Genomic DNA, 20,676 nt, shown 5'->3' with positions numbered 1-20,676 from the left:
CTTTTTCCATTAACTGGAACTATCCATAATCTGTACACTAAATCAAATCTGGAACAGGTCAAAGGCAGAAAAAATTTTCCCAGTTACTTAGTTACCTTGAAATTTGATTCCTTAGGATCTAAGATAGTCTCATGGCAAAGAGGATATTGTAAGCTAAGCAGTTGGGATCTCTAGGGAGATGGCCTTGCTATGTGTGAGCATCACATGGCTTGGGTTGAGAAGTTTGGGGTTAAAACTCTGGTTTATATATGAGGTGGATTGATTCAGTGACTGGGGTACTCGGCATGGGTTTGTCAGAGGCAATGAGATTGGCACAGGATAGAGCACGGTTTAGGGCTGTTGTACATAGGGTCGCTATGAGTCGCAAACGACTCGATGGCACATAACAACAACAACAACAACATTTTAATATCTGAGACTAAGTTAAACTTCTCCAAATTTTGTTTTTTAAAGCAAGTAATGCAGTAGCACTTAATCACAACATGCAAACAAATATTTGGATATTATGATATTATGCGAGATTCCCTAAAGCATCATTCTACTTCCCAAAAGATTTTTCTGCTTTTGATCTTTCCTTCATTGCTTCAATTGTCCTAGTCTCACATGCTGTGGGATTTGGAATTTTTTAAAGAGGTGTTTTAAAGAGTAATAATACAGAACACAGTAATACATAAATGCATTACCAAAATTAAATACATAGGCTTATTAGGAAACTGTAAGATCACATATATTTCCAGAGTCAATGTAAAGAAGTTAGAATTAAAGCAGTTTAAACTCATTTAAAGAAATGGAGTAGTTAACAAAAATATAACAGAAGAATTAAGGACACAGAAAAAAATGTCTTAATTACTAGAGGACTTCACTGAAAATTTAAGAAACTCCATGGTAACAAATATACAGAAAATGTTTAAACTCAGCTTCTTGAATTGAATTTTACAATCATTCTATTTCTATCATTATTCCCACTATATTTTTCTGCAGTAATGTTTATGCTGTATAAATGTTAGATGCTGTTGAGTTGGAACCACCTCACAGCTGACCCTCTAACAGGTTTCAGAGACTGGAAATAACACAGAAGGAAACTGGCCATCCATTCAGCTAGCAAGGTGACTCCTTACCCAGAAGGCTACCAGAGCTCTCTATAAATACAGCTTTCTCAAATCTGATTAGGAAATCATAGTCTACCAACAGTTTCATCAAAACAAAAAGCAACATTTTCAAACAATTATTTCAATATCATAAAAGACAAAAATTTAAACCTAATAGCTCTAATCTCTGAAAGGTACAGAACTTAACTCTTTTCATTCCTGACTTACTTTCCTCTTGTCACCTTGAATGGAAAAACAAGGTATCTGTGGTTTCACTATCTAAACTGCAGCAAACAAGTTGATACACACACTTTGAATTAACTTTCATTTCTAAATTGAGTGGTCTTGTGGTTTGGACAGCTTGCAAAGAGCACACTAAAAAAAAGAACATTAATAATTAACCTTGATGAAGAAATTAACTTCTCTGTTTTTACTAAATTATGTGTTATCTTGGCTATCTAGAACTCCTTGCTTGAGTTCTGTATGAGTTGGAATTGACTTAATGGAAAAAGGGGGTTTTTTGGTTTACTTAGGTAGTAGCTGAGAAATGTCCTGCTTCTTTGAATCTGCTGTTGTTCTACACTGTTAAGTTGGAACTAAGGCAGAACGGGCCCCTCCACTGGGTTTTCAAGTTCATAAATCACATAGGGGACTGCCTGTCCTTCTCTCTCAGAGCAGCTTGTGATTTGAGTTGCCTTTGAGATGGCAGCACAATCCCTTACCACTAGGCTTACAAGAACTAAATTCTTTTAATATAAATATTTAAAAATGTAATTTAACCTTCTCTTAAATTCAGATTAAATATTCAGGTCAAGTCCATGAATGCTGCCTTAGTGTTTAGGACTAACTGTTCCTACAGTTAACAGTTCTCAATGGCAGTCTTTCATGAACTTATTAGTTTCCTGGAGTTTTGCTTTATCTTCTTTTCAAGTCAGTGGCCACATCTTCACTGAGGTTAGTGTAAGTAAACATTTCTCTCATTTCTACTTCTAATCTTCTGTATTTGGAAGCAGGAGTGGCAACTACTTCCTAAACAACATGCTTCTGGAAACTCTATGACCTTTGATAAACGTCAATAGTTAATAGAAAGGTTTTAGGCCTTTTGTTCACAGATCTCTATGAGATCTCTTGACGGCAATCAACAACATCAACAATCTCTATGCCGTCTCTTGACGGCAATCAACTACATCAATGATCTTCTGTATAACCGGAAAACAGGTAAGCTAGTTGGTAAGTTATACAGAAAGATAAAGATACTCAATTTTAGTGAATGGTCCTTGTAACAGCAACACCAATTTATTTTAGGTTAAAGCACTTTGTACTCTGTAAAGGATGAAATAGGAAAATGTTATAATTATTTCTACTAATATTCTGGACAGCCACTGCTACTAGAGAGAGAAAAAGTTTTATGATTAGAGTATTTTGACCAGTGTTTTACTCAAAAATCATCATAACATTTTGGTTATAGGCATACTACTAAAACAGGTACTGAGGTGTAAGTTGTTGTTGGTGTTATGTGCCGTTGAGTCACTTGCGACTTATAGCGACCCTATGTACAACAGCCCTAAACCCTGATCTATCCCTTGCCAATCTCACTGTCTCTGACATGCCCATCCCCATTACCCCAGTGACAAAATTAATCCATTTCATCAAAGGTCTTTCTCTCCTGCACCATCCCTCCACCCTCCCAAGCATGATGTCCCTTCTCCAAGGACTGGTCCCTCCTTACAACATGTACAAAATATGTTAGCTGAAACTTCAGAATCCTTGTCTCCAAGGATACAAGTAGTTTACAAATTAAAGAGAACATCAGTGTGAAACTCGGGTGGCCTAGTGGTAAGAAGCTGCACTGTGCTTTTCCTGTGAGCGGCTTCAGGATGGTTCGCTACTCGCTTGACCCGGAAAACCCCACAAAATCATGCAAATCAAGAGGCTCAAATCTCCGGGTCCATTTTAAGAACACCCAAGAAACTGCCCAGGCCATCAAGGGTATGCATATCCGGAAAGCCACCAAGTATCTGAAAGATGTCACTTTGCACAAGCAGTGTGTGCCCTTCCGATGATACAACGGTGGAGTTGGTAGATGTGCCCAGGCCAAACAGTGGGGTTGGACACAGGGTCGGTGGCCCAAAAAGAGTGCCGAGATTTTGCTGCATATGCTTAAAAACGCCGAAAGTAATGCTGAACTTAAGGGTTTAGATGTTGATTTTCTGGTCATTGAGCATATTCAGGTGAACAAAGCTCCCAAGATGCGCCGCCGCACATACAGAGCTCATGGTTGGATTAACCCCTACATGAGCTCCCCCTGCCATATTGAGATGATCCTTACTGAAAAGGAACAGATTGTTCCTAAACCGGAAGAGGAGGTTGCCCAGAAGAAAAAGATCTCCCAGAAGAAACTGAAGAAACAAAAACTTATGGCCCGAGAATAAATAAATCATTAAATAAAATTAAAACTTAAAAAAAAAAAAAAAAAGAAGCTGCACTGTAATCCCCAAAGGCACACAGTCTGAATCTACTAGCTGCTTCTTGGGAGAAAGATGGGCAATCTCCTTCCTCTGAAAACCTACTGGAGAGTCAGCTGTGAGTGGGCTGGCTCCATAGTACACAACAGCAACAAGAACAATAACATGGGACTTCTATTCTTCAAATGATAAAATAGTGTCTTTCTGGTTTTTTCTCACCTCTTTTCATTTCAACCCGCTAAGGAGAAAAAAATATGAGTATACATGGCTGAGTATGTATATTTTAACTCATTTCATGTTCACAACAACTCTTCTAGGTAAGTACTGGTATTACTCCATTTTATAAAAGAGGAAACAGTGGATAGCTTCTTAGGTTATAGCTTATAACTGCCAAAGCAAGATCCTAAATCTTCTGTTTCCACAAAGCATACTACCTCATGCCAAAATAAACAAGTGATTGATCAATCTTTAATAAATGTAAAGTAAAAGATAAACTTAAATATCTGGAAACCCAGGCTATTTATGTATAATGTACAACTTATGCCATTTGTCCAACTATTTTTTAGAAAACAATTCACTAAACTTGATGAATTTTAAAAACATAATTCAAATGCTACTCAAATTTAAGTTTACATTTATCTAAATTAAGTAAGGGGTTTTTGTTTTGCTTGGTTTTGAAATTTTTCATATAAAGGGTAAAGATAAAGTCTCTTAAGAAAAAGTATTCCCTTTTCAATTTGATCATGTGTCAGGATTTTAATCTTAAAAAACAGTTTTTAGACAGCTTACAGAAAAGAAAATATAAATTCTACTGGGATTAAGTGGCTGCCAAAGTATGCCCCGATTATGAACTTTTTACAGTTTCCCTAAAAAGGAGCTCTGGTGGGTTACTGGTAAGGAGTTCATATACAAATCCAAAGGCACAAAGTTCAAATCCACAAGGTATTTTGGGGAAGAACTCTTCTCATGTAAGTAACTGCCTCTGAAAATCTGTTGGAGGGTTGTTTCAAACTTCTTGGTAAACAACAGTTTCCTCAAATGTAAAAAGACAAACTAGACTAAAAGATCTTCAAGATCCCTTCTAGTTCTAGATTTCTATGAATTTGAAAATGGAAAGTAAAAGGTTTTTCAAAACATACCTTGAATATTCTTGAGGATATGGGGAGGAGTACCAGGTGTGAATTTCATACTTTCCAAACTCAATGACAGAGGGACAGCGAACTTGTGGATCAGGGGGACCAGTCACTCCAACTTTCTGTGTAGTCAAGAAATACATTTTAAGAGTTAGCTAAGTTAAACACTGAGAGATAGATTTAAAAGAAATAAAAAGATCTGAATTTAGATGTTGTCTTGTCAGGATTCTATAGGACAGCCAAACATAAAGTCAAGAACAAGTTAGTAAGTTTTGAAATAAGCTATAATATTAAGTAGAGAGGTCTGGTTACATAGTCTGTAGGAGTTGCACTACTAACCCAAAGAATTCACCTCTCTGGCTGTTTGAATCTACCAGCAGCTCTGAACCAAAAAATGAAGCCATCCTCACACCAGTGCACTTCAGAGTCTCAAAGCCCAAGGGAGGGTCAGCTTTGACTCAGTTTCAGTTAGACAGCAATGAGTTGTGAGCTTGATTCTTGAAATGGAGGACCGAAATGAAGACCCATGTTGTTAATAAATCTCTTAGAACCAAATGCAATTGGCATTACAATGCATTTTCTATACTTAGTACATAATACTTCAAATTTTCCTCAATTACATTATGACCTTTCTTACTGATCTAGTGATTACAGAGAAACTATTGGCATTTCAAGATAAAAGATAATGAAAAGTTTTTAAAAGGGATGCCAAGGTGTTTTATACACATATACCATCCAACTGACAACAGTGTGAACAACCTGCTGAATACAAGTAGCATATATAAAGAAAAATGGTTGCCTGGTTTAGAAAAGTAGATACAAAATAACAATATAAAGAATACCAGTTCTGTACAATACTTTATCTAAAACATGAGTCTACAGAGCATTATGCTGAGTGAATTCAGTCTCATAAGGAAAAATACCGCATTATGACCATTACTGCAAAAATAGCAGGATTAACTAGTAAGATTTGTATAAGTGTCCAAAAGAAGGGGAAATAGGGGATAAAGTAAAAAAGGAGAAGACTAGAAAATATTAGTATAGCAAAGTTAAGTGGGCAAATTGGGGTGGTGGTAGTGGTGATGAAGGAATACGGAAGATTCAATGGGGACTCCAAAAGATGGGATGATAATAATAGGCACAGATTAATACTAATTAATTATATAAAATGCAAGGTATATATAAGAGCTGTATGAATCAATGCAAATGAAAGACTGTCTAAAACAGGATGCACATGAAAGAAACATAATTATTGGATAAAAACAAGCAAAAATTTTTAAACCCCAAAATATTCTGTATTCTCCCTAGCTGAGATTTTCCAACTCAATAAGCTAATGACGGAGGTAAAAAAAAAAAAAGATAAAATAAGTGAAGAGCCTTCAGTTCATTTCTCATTGCCTTTAAAATTCCATTTAGCAGTTCTACACAGAGCTGACCACAGTTCTCTCAAAACCTTTGGGGGGAAATATAATATTTAAAAGTATTTTTCTTTTTTCCTACTTTATATTTCTATTTAAATAATCTTGATGACCCCTCCATTCCGGAATAATCTGATTTTACTTTATGCAAGGGAAAAAAGCTAACTCTAAGTCTCTATGACTACTATGACTAGCTTGACTTCCACACCAATAATTGAAATATCATTTATTACTAATGACCAGAAGGATCAGTTTTCAAAATGATAAATCAAGAACAATTTTATTTTCTCTATGCCCAATATAGCAACAAATTAAAAAATAAGTGCATTCAAAAGTGTGTGTGTGTGTGTACACGCGTGTGCAGGATGCTCTATAAACATTAACTGACTTCTGGAAAGGCAAAGTCTGACTTTAGTCTAAATAAATACAAATATTACCATCTTTTCATCAAAAGAATACTCAAAATGATCCTTTATCTTTTTTTTTTTTTTTTGCTTAAAAGAGTTCTGAGAGATTACAGAGAGTCCTTTGTTGAAGACAACACAGACACACATCCCTTACAATAAAATTTAAAAGATCAGACACTGTTATTTACTGTTTTTTATATAAATTTCTAAGGGCGAAGCTTCTTCATCACAACTCATTTGAGAACTCTCCCTGGTCTTTCTAACTGTTCCCTTTTTAAAAAGGCCCAGGGATTTATCTCAGGTTTCATACTGGAGCACAGCCAAGTGAAACCTCAATCTCGTCCTTAGACACCTCAAAACAAAAGACAAACATCTCCTATGAGCTGAATAAATTGTGTTCTAATACCAAGGCATACTTGGGGCTCCTACAAACACAAACACTATAAAAGAACACACAAAGTAGGGTCACAATAATTTTTTTTCATAGTTCTAAATAAAAATAGAACTCTGCAAAAAGATTTAAAGCTTGTTAAACTATTTTACAAAACCAAGTATTCTAATCCATAAGAGTATCTTTAGTGTCTTTTCATCTGTCTTCACAGCTTAAAATAACTATAACAGCAAGCAGTATAGTAAAGTATCAGAATAACCAATATCAGAAACCAAATCTAACTTCCTGAGGCAGGATTCAGATAGGAAGCACACAAGAGTTGAAAAACATGCACCTGCTGAGGCACTGCCTGGTGCTTGAGCGCTTTTCCATCAGTTGCTCGATGGTCTTCCAGACGAATGCCTGAAGTAAAAGTCGATATCCAGTTCCAGTATAGTTGTTTGCACATCACTGCAACCAGGAGAGTCTATACAAAGCTAGACTCACAGACGACTTCCCACTGCTTAGCACCTACCCTCAACCCTTCCTTTATCACTGTGAAATACTCTAGCAAATGCACCCACTATCACCGTCCTTCACCACCTCCAACTCCCTTCTGCAAGCCTCAAGGGTGAGTGCATTTCCGTTTACTAAGGTTTAGAAGTTAACAGGGCTCAGCAAGGAAGCAACAGCTGCATCTAAACCACTTGTTAACCCAGTCCTTGCCAAAACCAAATTGCTACATCTGAATCACATTACCTCTGTTAGGTCATTTTATTTTTAAACTTCAAATAGAAATACTCTGCTTCAACATGCAATTTCCCAAAGCTGCAAGTATCTAATATAATCATGAGCACAATATTTTTTTAACTTCTAACTCAAATTCTGCCACTTCATGCTTTTCCTCTCACTTTCAAATTATTTAAAGAATAACAAATACTTTAGGTCAGAGTTGATCTTTTAAAACAAGTTAGAAATACAAGTATTAATAACTGTGCTAAATGAAAAGAATTTAATATGTCAATTGCTTGGTAAACTCAATGCTATCGAGTCAGAACTGACTCCTGCTGACCTTCCCTCAGGTATTCAGAGGCTGTAGACTGCAAGGGAGGAGACTATCCATCTCTCTTGTTGGGCAGCTGCTGGTAGATTCGATCCACTTGTGTTTTGGGCTGGTAGCACAATACCTAGTAAAGATGTCAGTTTGAGGACTAAGGACCATCTAATTAAGGCCACAGTTTTTCCAATCACTTGCTATGCATCTGAGAGCGGGGCAATGAATAAGGATGACAAGAATTGACGGCTTTGTGCTATGGTGTTGGAGAACAGCACTAACCAACCCATGGATAGCCAACAGAATGAACAGATGTTTTGGAGAGGGTGCAGCTGGAACGCTCTTTGAGGCAAGAATGATGAGCTTTGCCTCCCATACTTTGGGCATGTTGCTAGGAGGGGCTGTTGCTTGGAGAGGGACATGATGCTGGGAAAGGTGGAGGGTCGGCAAACAAGAGAAAGCCCCTCGACCAAGGGGACTGACATGGTGACAGCCGCAATGGGCTCTTGTGTGTCAGGAAGGGTGAGGGTGGCACAGGATAAAACAGGATTCAGATCTTTTGTTTATAGGGTCGCTATGAGTTGAGCTTGACTTGACAGCACCTAAAAACAACAACTAACAAAAATAATTCCTTACCCACTAGGACACTAGAGCTAAGTCTCTATTATTAACCATTTCTGGGGGGAAAAGAAACTTATGCTGCGTTGCAATCCCAAAGGCACACGGCTTGGATCCACAAGTTGCTCTGTGGGAGAAGTATGAGCAACCTCTTCTCATGCCATTAACTGAAAACCTGCTGGAGGGCCAGCTATGGGTTTCGACTTGACAACACAAAACAACATTCTAATGCAAAAATTCAGCCTCCATTAAATGACTTCCTAGTTTCGAGTATAAGGGAGCTCTGCTGTCCTAGTGGGTAAGGAGATGCACTGCCAATTCAAAATCTTCTAGCTGCTCCACAAAAGAAAGGTAGGCAATCTCCTCCTATGCACTTTACAAGCTATAGAAAACCACTGGTGGGGGTTTCTATAAGGATTCCCAGTATATAGCGATCATTTCCTCAGTATCATCACTCTGAGATCTAGCACAAACACCAACATTATCAATGACACAGACGTAGTCCTGCTCCCTTGCCCTTGTCCTCCATTTGCTAGCTCCCTCTCGATCTTCCTCTTCCATTCCCCATGGTGGAATGGCATTGTGAAGGAGGAGTGGAGGGTAAGTTTACCCCTTACTACCAGGCTGGAAATGCCAAAAATGAAGAAAAGATTCACCTTCGTGATATTTACATATCCTCTCATAGTAACATAATAAGTAGTACTTCAGTTCATTAGGGATTTAAAGTTACCTGATGAAAGAGGTATGTAATGAATACACATATTCTGAATTGGAAAGAGCATGAATTTAAAAAATAAAGTGAATCAACATACATAGAGCAGTTACTTCTGTATCTTACATTGTTCTCTAGCTCATCTAATCCTAAAACTAACTTTCCAAACCCAAAGCATCCTGCTCACTTTACAGATGAAGACCCTAAGACAGATGTGGAAACTAAAGGGTAGAATCAGTAAGGGGAAGGCATAAAGACAACAAGCAAGTATGGGTGAGATGAAAGGACAAGCCATCTGCAACGAGTTACGGTTCTGATTTTAATTTCTGGCATTTAAAAAACAAAACAAAAAAACAAACAAAACCACCACAAGCCTAGTACTTAGTTTTCCAAAGAAATGAGGCTACACAGCACCAAACAGCAACTAAAAAATTCTTAGAGTATGCTTTTGAATTCTGAATTTTCCGATTTCAGAAAGTTACTAGAGAACAGATAAATAAAACTATTTGAGTACATATAAAATTAACAAACTGGGAAGGCTCTGGGGCAGCATTCCATAATCAGACATATAATTTCATAGCAAAGTACATAAATACATTAGTTGGGACAAGTAAAGAACATGAAGTATCATATCACTTGTCAGCAACTAAATTTTGTTCAAGAAGAAATCTTACTGCAAAATAACTGGGGGGGAGAAGGGGGGGAGAATCTGTTTTCAGAATTTTTTGCATTACAGATTGCAGATAAAGGATTGTGGACCTATATTAAGAGTGACAACCAGCTAAGCACAAAAGCCTTAATGATAACTAACTTCTTCAGGTATCTGGAAATCTTGCCAAGTTTTTTGTTTCTTTTGGGTTTTTTCCTTCACTGCACATAGAAAGTCCCCAGGGAAGGACATCATGCTTGGTAGAGGGTCATCAAAAAAGGAGGTAGATGATTGGCATAGCAGCTACAACCATGAGCTCAAACACTGTAATGACGGTAAGGGGGGGGACAAGATAAAGTGTGTTTCTGCTGTACATGGAGAGTCCCTACAAGCTGGAATAAACTCAAAAGCATCCAATGGGGGGGGGGAGCTTTCAATGATAGATAGGAGGCCCTGGATAGTTTAACAATTAAGTTGCTCAGTTTCTAGCCAAAAGGCTGAAGGTCCAAATCCATGCAAACCTTGGAAGAAATGTCTGGTGAGCTACTTTCAAGAAATTAGCCACTGAAAACTCTTATGAAGCCCAGTCTACTATGACACATGGAGTAACCACAAATTAGAATCAACTCAATGGAAAGCGATATTTATTGTTATGCTCAGAGTGTTCTGTTCCTTCTAAATTTCCTTTGCTACTTCTCTTATTATTAAATATTGGTAAAATCTAAGATTCTGTCCTTAGTCCTCTGATCATTCACCTCCTTACAATTCACACAGATCCTACCAACATTCTCCTCATGCCTTCACTTCCTCTTACACAACTTTGATTTCTAGGTCTTTCAGTGCAATCTCTTACTGGTATATATCCTTGGAGTTCTTTGCTTCTCATCCATGACATGTATATCTGTACCTTCTATGCCTACTGACTCTGGCCTCTTCTTAGTATGATGGACAAATTGTGCTCTTAAAAGGCTAATGTCTCTCCACTTGCATTTTACATTCTTTTAATTGATTTAAAAAAAAAAAAAAGAAGAAGACCCTTTCCACAATCATCCACAAACAAATGTGTCTAGGAAGAAGTGCAACCTGGGTGCTCCTTAGAAGCAAGACTGGTGAAATTTCGTCTCAACTCACATACTTAGGGCATGTTGTTAAGAGAGATCAGTCCACAGGAAATAGCATCAGGTTGGGAAAGATCAGTTAAGGACCCTCAACAAGATGAAATGACACAGTGAATCTAAGAATGGGCAGAGATTGTGAGGATGGGGCAGGATAGGACAAGGAGCTCTGCTGTTCATACAGTCACTATCAGTCTACTCTATAGCAACTAGCAAAAACAAGAAATCATAATTATTAGTTGTCTCTATCTTAAATACTTCTATCAGTATATAAATACCCATCTCTCTCTTAAATGAAAAAAAAAAAAATCAACAAACGAATGGCTAGAGAAGCTTTCGTATATTTACATGATGGAATAATGCACTGAAAAACAAGGAACTCATGAAATACTATACAAAATGGGTGACCCTGGAGGACGTTATGCTAAGTGAAGTATCTCAGTCACAAAAGAACAAATACTGCATGGTTCCACTGTTGTAAAGTGGGACTGACATCGGATTTGGGGGAAAGTAAGAGGGGATAAATAATGTATACTTCATTAAAACAGATGAGGGAAAGAACTGTTTAGAAGGAATATATGATTAGGTATTATTGTTATGAAAAGAGTCGAGAATGAAAGCTGCATAATGGAGTGGACTGGGGGGTGGGGGGACTGTATAACAATGAAAGAATTTTTTCTTTTACTTTTCAAAGAGAAAAGTGAAGTGGGTGGGAGGGGTGGGCAGGGAGTAAAGTGTGCAACAATGAATGAGTGGAAATCCAAAGTGTTTGTAAACGTTCATTAAAATGAAAAAATAATTTTTCAGGAAAAAATATTAAAAAATATTTATGTGCCTCATGTCTCCATCCAACTATCTTTTCCTCTGCTCTTCATTGCAAAAGGCTTCAAGATAGTCACTATTACTATGACAAAAAAATTTCTTTCCTACCATTCTCTCTTAAACCTCCTCTAATAATCTTTCAAAGAATACATGAACATGACCACATGAACATTTTTCTCAAGATCATTTCAAGTGAACTCTATTGATCAGTATGGTCAGTTTTCAGTCCTTATCTAACCTGACACACTGGTGAATTGACAACTGATCCCTCCTTCCTTTATCATTCTCTTCACTTGGTTTCTAAAGAATTATACTCTCCATGCTTTCCCCCTGCCCTGTCCACCCTGGCCATTTTTTCTCCATCTCTCCAAATTCTAAAATCTCAATACCAAAGATGTCTCAAGGCTCTTCACTCTGGGTGATCTCATTTAGTTTAATCCCTTGCTACCAGCTAATACCATCTACTTGCTAACAAATCCTATACCTAAATTTCTTTCCCAGACTTGCATTTGGAATCCCCAATTTCTACCTAATATTTCAATTTCTGAATGTCTGATAGGTATCTCAACCTTCACATGTTCAACATGAAACTCTTGTTCTTTCTCCGAGACCTGTCTCCTCTATTCTCTTCCATATGGAAACTTCTTCCTTCCCCTGGCATCATCTTTGACTTTTATTTTTTCTTTCTTTCACAACCATCTATCAGCTTATCATTAAGGGGTCTACCTTCAAAACATAGTAAGAATTCTAACTCTACCACTGCCATCAGAGTCAAAACCACTTTATCTCTGGCTTGAACGATAGTCTTTGAATCCATCTGCTGTTCTACAGGAGATAGGAAATCTCTCACACAGTTGACTGCCTCTGAAAATCCACTGAAGGGTCAGCTGTGAGTTGGTTTTAACTTGACAGTTCTTAAAAATTACATCATCATTACTTGTGAAAAGAGCAAGGGCCACATGGGGAATGCCATATCTGACCTCTACCAGCTTCACAGAGAGAAACTGTCCTCGTCCACAACATCAAAAACACAAAACCAATTCCCATGAGGTCAGACATGCCCACCCCCGCAACTCTCCCATGCCTCTTCCTACTTGACCCCAATACTGCTTTGCTGGGTCCAAAATCCAACATGACAGCTCACAGACCACCCAGAACCCTATTAGGGAAGTCAAAAGGTTATAATTCAGATCAATCGCAGAATACAGTCAAGGTGCACACAGGCACCTCACCCTAGAGGCATTCCTCAAAGTCCCACTTTACATTAATTCTTCAGTTTGGCCATCACTGCTGCTGGAGCCCCGAAGCGTCCTACATCCTCCTACCTCCTCTTCACCAGGTTGGGGAAAGTCTCCTTCCTCTTCTCTGGTAGGGGAGGATTCCACCTCTGCGGCTAGAGCTGTTCAATTTATTGGCAAGGCTATCCAATCCTCTTGTGGGTTGTTAAGACTGGCCAATCTTCTCGTAGAATAGTTGCTAGCCAGCCCTTTTGTGGACAAGCCAATACACCCTATTCATATGGTCCTGCCCACCCAAATGATCAGTCATCCACATTCAAATAATCCTGGAAAAGCCATTTTGAAAGACAAACTGTATACCTGCCCATCCTCATAATCTACCATTCTCTTCCTTACTTACTTGACTCCAACCACACTAACTCTGCCAGTGTTAAAACATAAATTTATTTCAGTGTATATGTGGATCTTGCTCTCTTTCCTGAAATATTACAATATTTGAAATCCAAATGGTTCATTCAAAAACCTCCTTCAGGTTTTTGCCAAGTATCAGAAAATTTCCCAAGCCCTAATTTGAAACTGCAAACCACTTACTCTTGTCCTTTCCCCCCTTTCATAATGCGTACTACCAGATAGTAACTCATTTCTTTTAGTAATCCATCTCAAGCACCTGATACATGGTAATAAATGTCCATTAATATTTATTGTGGATAATCTTATCTAGACTAACAACTTCAGCTATTGCCTATGTGGTTCCCCATGGCTGGTGATATGGCAAATCTACAGAGTTCTCCTGAGCACCAAACCCATACAAAAAGCATTTTTTTTTAAAGTTCTCTATTTCAAGTGACACAAATCCACATCTTATGTAAGCATGGTTGCTTTCTCCATTCAAATAAGTAACCCTTTCCAGACTCCAAAATGCAGTATCATTATTTGAAATAGAAGAAGTCGCAGAGACTTGATTTCTCCCTCTTCTTCCACCAATTCTTACTCAAAACCCTCTTTTCCATTCTATCCCAAAACTTGTTCAAAATTTCTGTCTACTCTCTTTTCTCCTCTGCCTTCACATAGGTCCATGATACTTTACTGATAACTATAATCATTTAACTGGTAAAAGTCTTTGTTCAGGTTTTTTCTAATGCATTATTCATCAAGAATAAATTTCTAGAATGTAAATGGTCATATTACTCTAATTTTTAAAAATTCTTCAGTAGGTTTTCAAGAGTTATTAAAGTCTTCAAGTGTTACTTTAAAAAAGCTACTTTAGCAATATACTAAAAGATAAGCTCCTTAAGATGAAACACAAGATTTTCATAAGACTTTGTCTCATATAATTTAGACATGTTAGCAGCAGGAGTCAGTGTCTGGAGAAGGACATCATACTTAGGTTAAGTCAAAAAAGAGAAAGTTCCTTAACAAGTAGCTCTACAGTAGTCACCTGACACACACAAAAAAAGTAGGTTTTTTGTAGTTACCTCTACAAAAAAAAAGCTCAAGCATAGCAACCATTGTGAGGATGATGCAGGTATTAAGTAGTCTTTTTCTTTGTTGTATACAGAAAGGAAGTTCTGGTGGTCTACAGATAGGGAATTGCACTGCTAACCCAAAGGCTTATGGTTCAAATCCACCAGCTTAACCATAGAAGATGGGCAATCTCCTCTGTGTGATTTACTGTCTGAGTAAATGGGGGGGTCAGTTACGAGTAGGCTCCAACTTGACAACAATATGAGTTAAAAGCAACTGGACAGTAACAATGATACACCAAATTTACTTTACAAACTCAACTCCTTCTTGGATTAAAACCACACAAATACTTGCATCTCCAAGAAGTTAATAAATATTTTTACACCCAAAGTGTTCACTCCAAAAGTAACAAAACACAAAATGCTTTTTTTCTTATCCTATAATAAATGTTTAACAATCCCTTCAATATACTGTTCAAATGTCATTCCTTCTAAGATTTTCCTAAAATTCCTATTCAGATGTCTTCCTGTTTGTTCTCATAGCATTTTATGCATTTTACACTAGAACAGAAATAACAACTTTGATACATAATAGTGTAATTCTTGGTAATCTAATCATTCTACATTTAAACTTCTTAAGGCAATAATAACAAAGTCCCATTAAATATTTATCATAGTCACTAGCATAGAGGAAAGGTCGCCTACTACCAACCTTAGGGCTTTGTTTATAAATGTCTACTCAACCAGACAATGAGCCACTATAGTTTGATGGTGGTGGTTGTGTACTACTGAGTTGAACCTACGCATAGCTGACCCTCTAATGAGTTTTCAGAGGCAGTTAACTGCATGGGAGAAGACTGCCCATCCTTCTCCTGTGAAGCAGCTGGTGGATTCCAACCGTGTCTTTAAGATTATAGCACAGCTTCTTGCCACTATAGCTCCCTTTTGTTTATAAATGTCTTCTCAACTAGACAATGAGTTACTATATGGTAGAGATGCATTTTCTTGTTTTCTTTGTATTCCTAACAACTGACACTGAACAGTAAGCAAAATGTCATAGCTATTTCAAACTCACTGGCATGGAGTCAATTCTGAGGTTCCTCAGGCTCTAAGTCACTCACTAAGAGCTATGGGTTCATTCAAACCTGTGGAGATGCTCAGCTCTTTTGTTAGCAGCACAACACACTGCAGATTATGCTACCAGGGCTTCCTTCCACTTAAACTAGGGCTTACTATAGGCACATGTCATGTCCTAAGCACTTTGGAAATAGAAACTTATTTACTCTTTCAGACAGAGTTAGATAATTTTCATAAACAAGTCCATAACCAAGAATAAACAAGCTCATGGAGGCTATTCTAGTACTTAGATTCTTAACCATTCCCTTCACAAATATTTAGTTAAGTTTATTTTTTTTTTTAAAAGAGAGGAGGAGGAATCGTGGTAGCACAATAGTTAGGTGTTCAGCTGCTTATCCAAAGGGCGGCAATTCAAATTCACTAGCCACTTCAAGGGAGGACAAAGTGGCAGTCTGCTTCCATAGAAACTGTAGTCTAGTAAACCTTTCAGGGAAGTGCTATTCTGTTCTATAAGTGTTGCTATAAGTCAGAATACACTTAACGGAAATGGACTGGATTTGGTTTGTTTGGTGTTAAATCATGAATTGAATAATTCAAATAAATATAAGCTGTCTTTAGACATGTGACACATAATAATTATAATGCCATGAGACACTAAAAGGCCCCCACTCTCCATCCCTAAGTCCATGAAATTAATCTAACAGCATAATAGAGATAGAAAGAAAAGTCATGGATACACCTTGCTAGGACAAATCCTAGCACACCAAGATTAATGTCCTATGATTGTAGTTAGGTGATGTTGAGTCAGTTTCAACTTACAACATCACTATAGGTTTTCTAGGCTACAATGGAAAAACAGAGATCCACATTGGTCTCCCATGGAGGTCATGTTGTTGTTGTTCTGATGTGCCGTTGAGTCGCTTGAGACTCATAGCAATACTATGTACAAAAGCCCTAAACTATGCTCTGTCCTGTGCCAATTGCACTGTCTCTGACACTCCCATCCTGATTACCCCAGTCACTGAATCAATCCACCTCATAGAGGGTCTTCCATTCCTACGCTGTCCCTCCACCCTCCCAAGCATGATATACCTCTCCAAAGACCGGTCTCTCCTTACAACATGTCCAAAGTATGTTAGAAGGAGCCTCAGAATCCTTGCCTCCAAGGAGCCACCTGGTTTAACCCTTTCCAGGATGAATCTGTTTGTTTTCCTAGAAGTCCATGGTACTCTCAATACTCTTCTCCAGCACCAAAGCTCAAAGGCATCAATTCTCCTTCTAGCCTCCTTGGTCACCGTCCAACTCTCTGATGCATAACAAGTGATAGCAAAGACCGTGGCCTGTTTGTTATCGGACACACCTTAGTCACCAGAGAGACACCATCACTCTTCAGTACTTTGGAGAGGTCCCTAATAGCAGACTTTTCTATCGCAATATGCCTTTTAATTTCCTAGCTACTGGTGCCAAGAGTGTTGACTGTGGAGCCAAGCAAACTAAAGCTGTGAACAATCTCAATCTCGTCACCATCTATCCTGATGCTGTCAATTGACCCAGTGGTGAGAATGTAGGTCATGAGTGGGTTAAAAAACTTTTCTATTAGCAGCTCAACTATTGCACCATCAAGGCCTCTAATGTCCTAATGCCCTCTTACTAGCTTTCACAATGCTCAAAATGTAGCCTGATACTACTTTTTACCATCCTTCAAAACATACTCAACTTTTGTCTAACTAAATCACAGGCAGTATTCACTTTGCACTGTGCCTGTTAATGGAATCTTACACATATCAGAACTGAGGTCAATTCATAGTTTCCAAAAAAGCATGTAAAGTAATAATAGTGCTCTAATAAGCATTAACATGAGGGTGGGTATTCTATTTTCTACATTATCTCCATGGCAGCTAACCATGTGACTTACAGATCATAAGGAATTAAATATTTGTTGACTTGACGAGGCAATAATCACACTGTCTCTTGTCATTATAGCAGTCATTTCTTATCAAGTTGAAGTGATTGTTGTTTACTCCACCTAGAAAGTCCTAATTCTCTTCATTTACCTAAATCATAATCATCTTTGACACCTGCCGCTTCTGCAATCATCTCAGAACGTATCAATTCTTAGTCATCTTTGTATTTTGTAAACATCTGTGACCATATGGAAGAATTTTACAAAGCAGCAATTGCATTTAATTGGTATACTATATCACTTCTTTCCCAATTGCAAATATGATCACACCATTTCCTTGCTCAAAATTACTGAAAGGCTTCCTATGAGAGCAGGTAAATTATAAAAACCAAATTCTAACTTCTGGCCCTGCCTCTCTTTTCTACTTCACCTTGTGTGAATCTCTTCTTCATTGTATTCTAACAACATTGATCTTTCTCTGTCTCTCCAACTGCCACTGAGTCAAAAATGACTCAGTGTTGATCTTCCATTGGGTTTCTGAGACTGTAAACTGCAAGTGAGAAGACTGTCCATCCTTCTCCCAAAGACCTTCTGGTGGATTTGACTGAGTTAGAAATACAACTCACTCCCTACAGAGTATGCCACCAGAACTCCTTTAAATTTCTCAAAATTACCAAGTTCTTCTATGCCTCAGATTATTTCCACAGATAATCCTTTTGTATCTGTAACATACTACTCTCTACTACATAGCCTTGCTCACTTTCTAGCCATCTTTTAGGCTCTATGTAAATTTACTACTTTTTCAAGAAGTCTTCCTTTCTCGCCCAACCACCAACTCCAATTTCTAGTAATCTAGGTCAAGATTAGGTTATTATTATTCACTGCATTTCTCTTTTCTTCATATCACTGATCTGCCTGTTGTTTTTGTTAGGTGACGTTGAGTACAACTCATATGAACAGCAGATCTGAAGCTTGTTCTAACCTGCACCATCCTTATCACCCCCGGCACACTTGAGTCCACTGTCACAGGCACAGTATCAATCCATCTGTGGGTCTTCTCCTTTGCTGATCCTCCAACTTTCCAAGCATGATGCTCCTTTCCAAAAAATAGCCTCTCCGAACAACATGCCCAAAGAATGCATAATGAAGCATCATCTGTGCTTCCAAGGAGCATCATGGTTAAACTTTATTCAAGACATATCTTTTTGTTCTTTTGGCTGTCCAAAGGATAAACAGTGTTCTTCACCACCACCACAACTCAAAGGCATCAATTCTTCGTCTGTCATCTTTATTCATCATCCATTTCTCAGATGAATAGCAAGTGACTGGAAAAACTATGACTTTAATAAGGCACACCGTAGTCTTTATAATGACATCACTGCTTTTTAGCACTCTGGAGAGGGCCCTCACAGCAGACCTTCCCAACATAATATGTCTCCTGATTTTCTGGCTATTTGTGCCGAGGGTCCTAATAGTGTTGTCTTTTGGCTCAGAGGTAAAAATATTTTCCTTGATGTTGAGATGTAACCTGTATTGAGGGTGGTAGTATTTGATCCTCTGCTACAAGTGTTTCAAGACATTTATAGTAAGTACTATTTTTCTCTCTCATTGTCATCAAGTCAAAACCAACTCGTAGCTGACCCTCTAGAAGGTTTTCTAAGGCGTAAATCACACAGGGGAGGACTGACCACCTTTCTCTCTTAAAGCTAGTGGTGGATGTAAATTACCAAAAAGTTGTAACCTCCCTACATATTATGACAAAATAAACTTAAATTATCGAAAAGTACAACTCCCTAGGGACTATTACACTGGGACTTCCTAAGTATTACTTTTAAAAAGCAAAAAGTAAGGGTATAGAGAGTGAAAGTATGCTATTTTAGTTTGTATAATCAAGGAAGGGCTTCCTGATAAGGTGACATATGAACAGAGACCTCAATGGAATAGGTCAAGTAGCTATCTAGACTATTGAAAGGGCAAATATAGGCAAAAGATAGCAAGAGTAAGGATTCTAAGACAAGCATGTGTTCGATGTGTTCAGGGAGGAAGAGGTAGCCTTGGCTGGAGTATAAGAGCCAAAGAGAAGAAAGAGCAAGACCATGACCTTAGAGGCAAAAGAACGAACTTTGGTTTTTAAAAATTCTGAACCAGTCTGGGTTTATTGGGGGTTTTCTGAGCAGACTAGTGGTGTGAACCAATTTGTTGTTATGTGCTGTCGAGTGGCCCGCAACTCACAGAGACACTATGTGTACAGCAGCTCTGAACCCTTCCATGTCCTGAGCCTGTCTCACTGATTCCTACATACAAGTCCCCATTGCCCTGGTCACTGTATCAATCCATTTCATTGAAGGTCTTCCTCCCCTGCGCTGTCCTTCCAAGCATGATGTCCTTCTCCAAGGATTGGTCTCTCCTGGCCATGTGCCCAAAGTATGTGAGACAGAGCGTCAATTCAAAACAACTATGAGATATCATGTCATTTCAGGAAGAATAGCAACATTTAACAGAACAAGAATCAACAAATGCTGGTGAGGTTGTGAAGAAACTGGAACCCCTATTCACTGTTGGTGGGAGTGTAAAATGGTGTAACTATGGAAGGCTGTATGGTGCTTTCTCAAAACACTGCAACAGAAATACCATTTGACCCAGCAATTCCACTACTAAGAATATACCTCAAAGAAACCATATCTGCCACCCAAGCAGATACATGCACAACCATGTTTATCACAGCTTTGTTCACAATAGCAAAGAGCTGGAAACAACCAAGTGCCCATCAACAAACGAATGGATAGAGAAGCTGTGGTATATTCACAGTCAAATACTATGCATGAAATATCATACAAAATGGGTGACCCTGGAGGAAATTATGCTGAGTGAGATGTTTCAGTCACAAAAGGGCAAATACTGCATAGTGCCACTGTTGTAAAACCGAACTGACATCAGGGTTGGAGGAAGACTGAGAAAGATGGGATAAATTATGTATACTACATTGAGACAGATGAGAGAGAGAGAGAACTGTTTAAAAGGGATATATGATTAGGTATTGTCATGACAGGAGTCTAGAACGAAGCCTGCACAGTGGAGTGGACTTGAGGGAACGGATTGTATAACAATGAGAGAATTTTACTTTTCAAAGGGCAGAGCGAACTG

At 38.2% G+C, this 20,676-nt stretch overlaps 1 protein-coding gene across 2 annotated transcripts in view; it reads right to left on the bottom strand.

Moving 5' to 3' along the window:
* KAT6A (K(lysine) acetyltransferase 6A) overlaps positions 1-20,676 on the bottom strand; it is a 180,508-nt gene that overhangs the window by 53,402 nt on the left and 106,430 nt on the right. For both annotated transcript variants that reach the window (XM_006896993.1, XM_006896992.1), the window contains one exon: positions 4,693-4,808. In XM_006896993.1, coding sequence (XP_006897055.1) covers positions 4,693-4,808 — 116 coding nt within the window. The remainder of the gene's footprint in view (positions 1-4,692; positions 4,809-20,676) is intronic.

The sequence above is a fragment of the Elephantulus edwardii genome, unplaced genomic scaffold (assembly GCF_000299155.1).
Source record: "Elephantulus edwardii isolate Elephantulus edwardi_28Jun2011 unplaced genomic scaffold, EleEdw1.0 scaffold00195, whole genome shotgun sequence".
NCBI classification, from domain to species: domain Eukaryota; kingdom Metazoa; phylum Chordata; class Mammalia; order Macroscelidea; family Macroscelididae; genus Elephantulus; species Elephantulus edwardii.
This window is presented reverse-complemented; position numbering and strand designations above follow the sequence as displayed.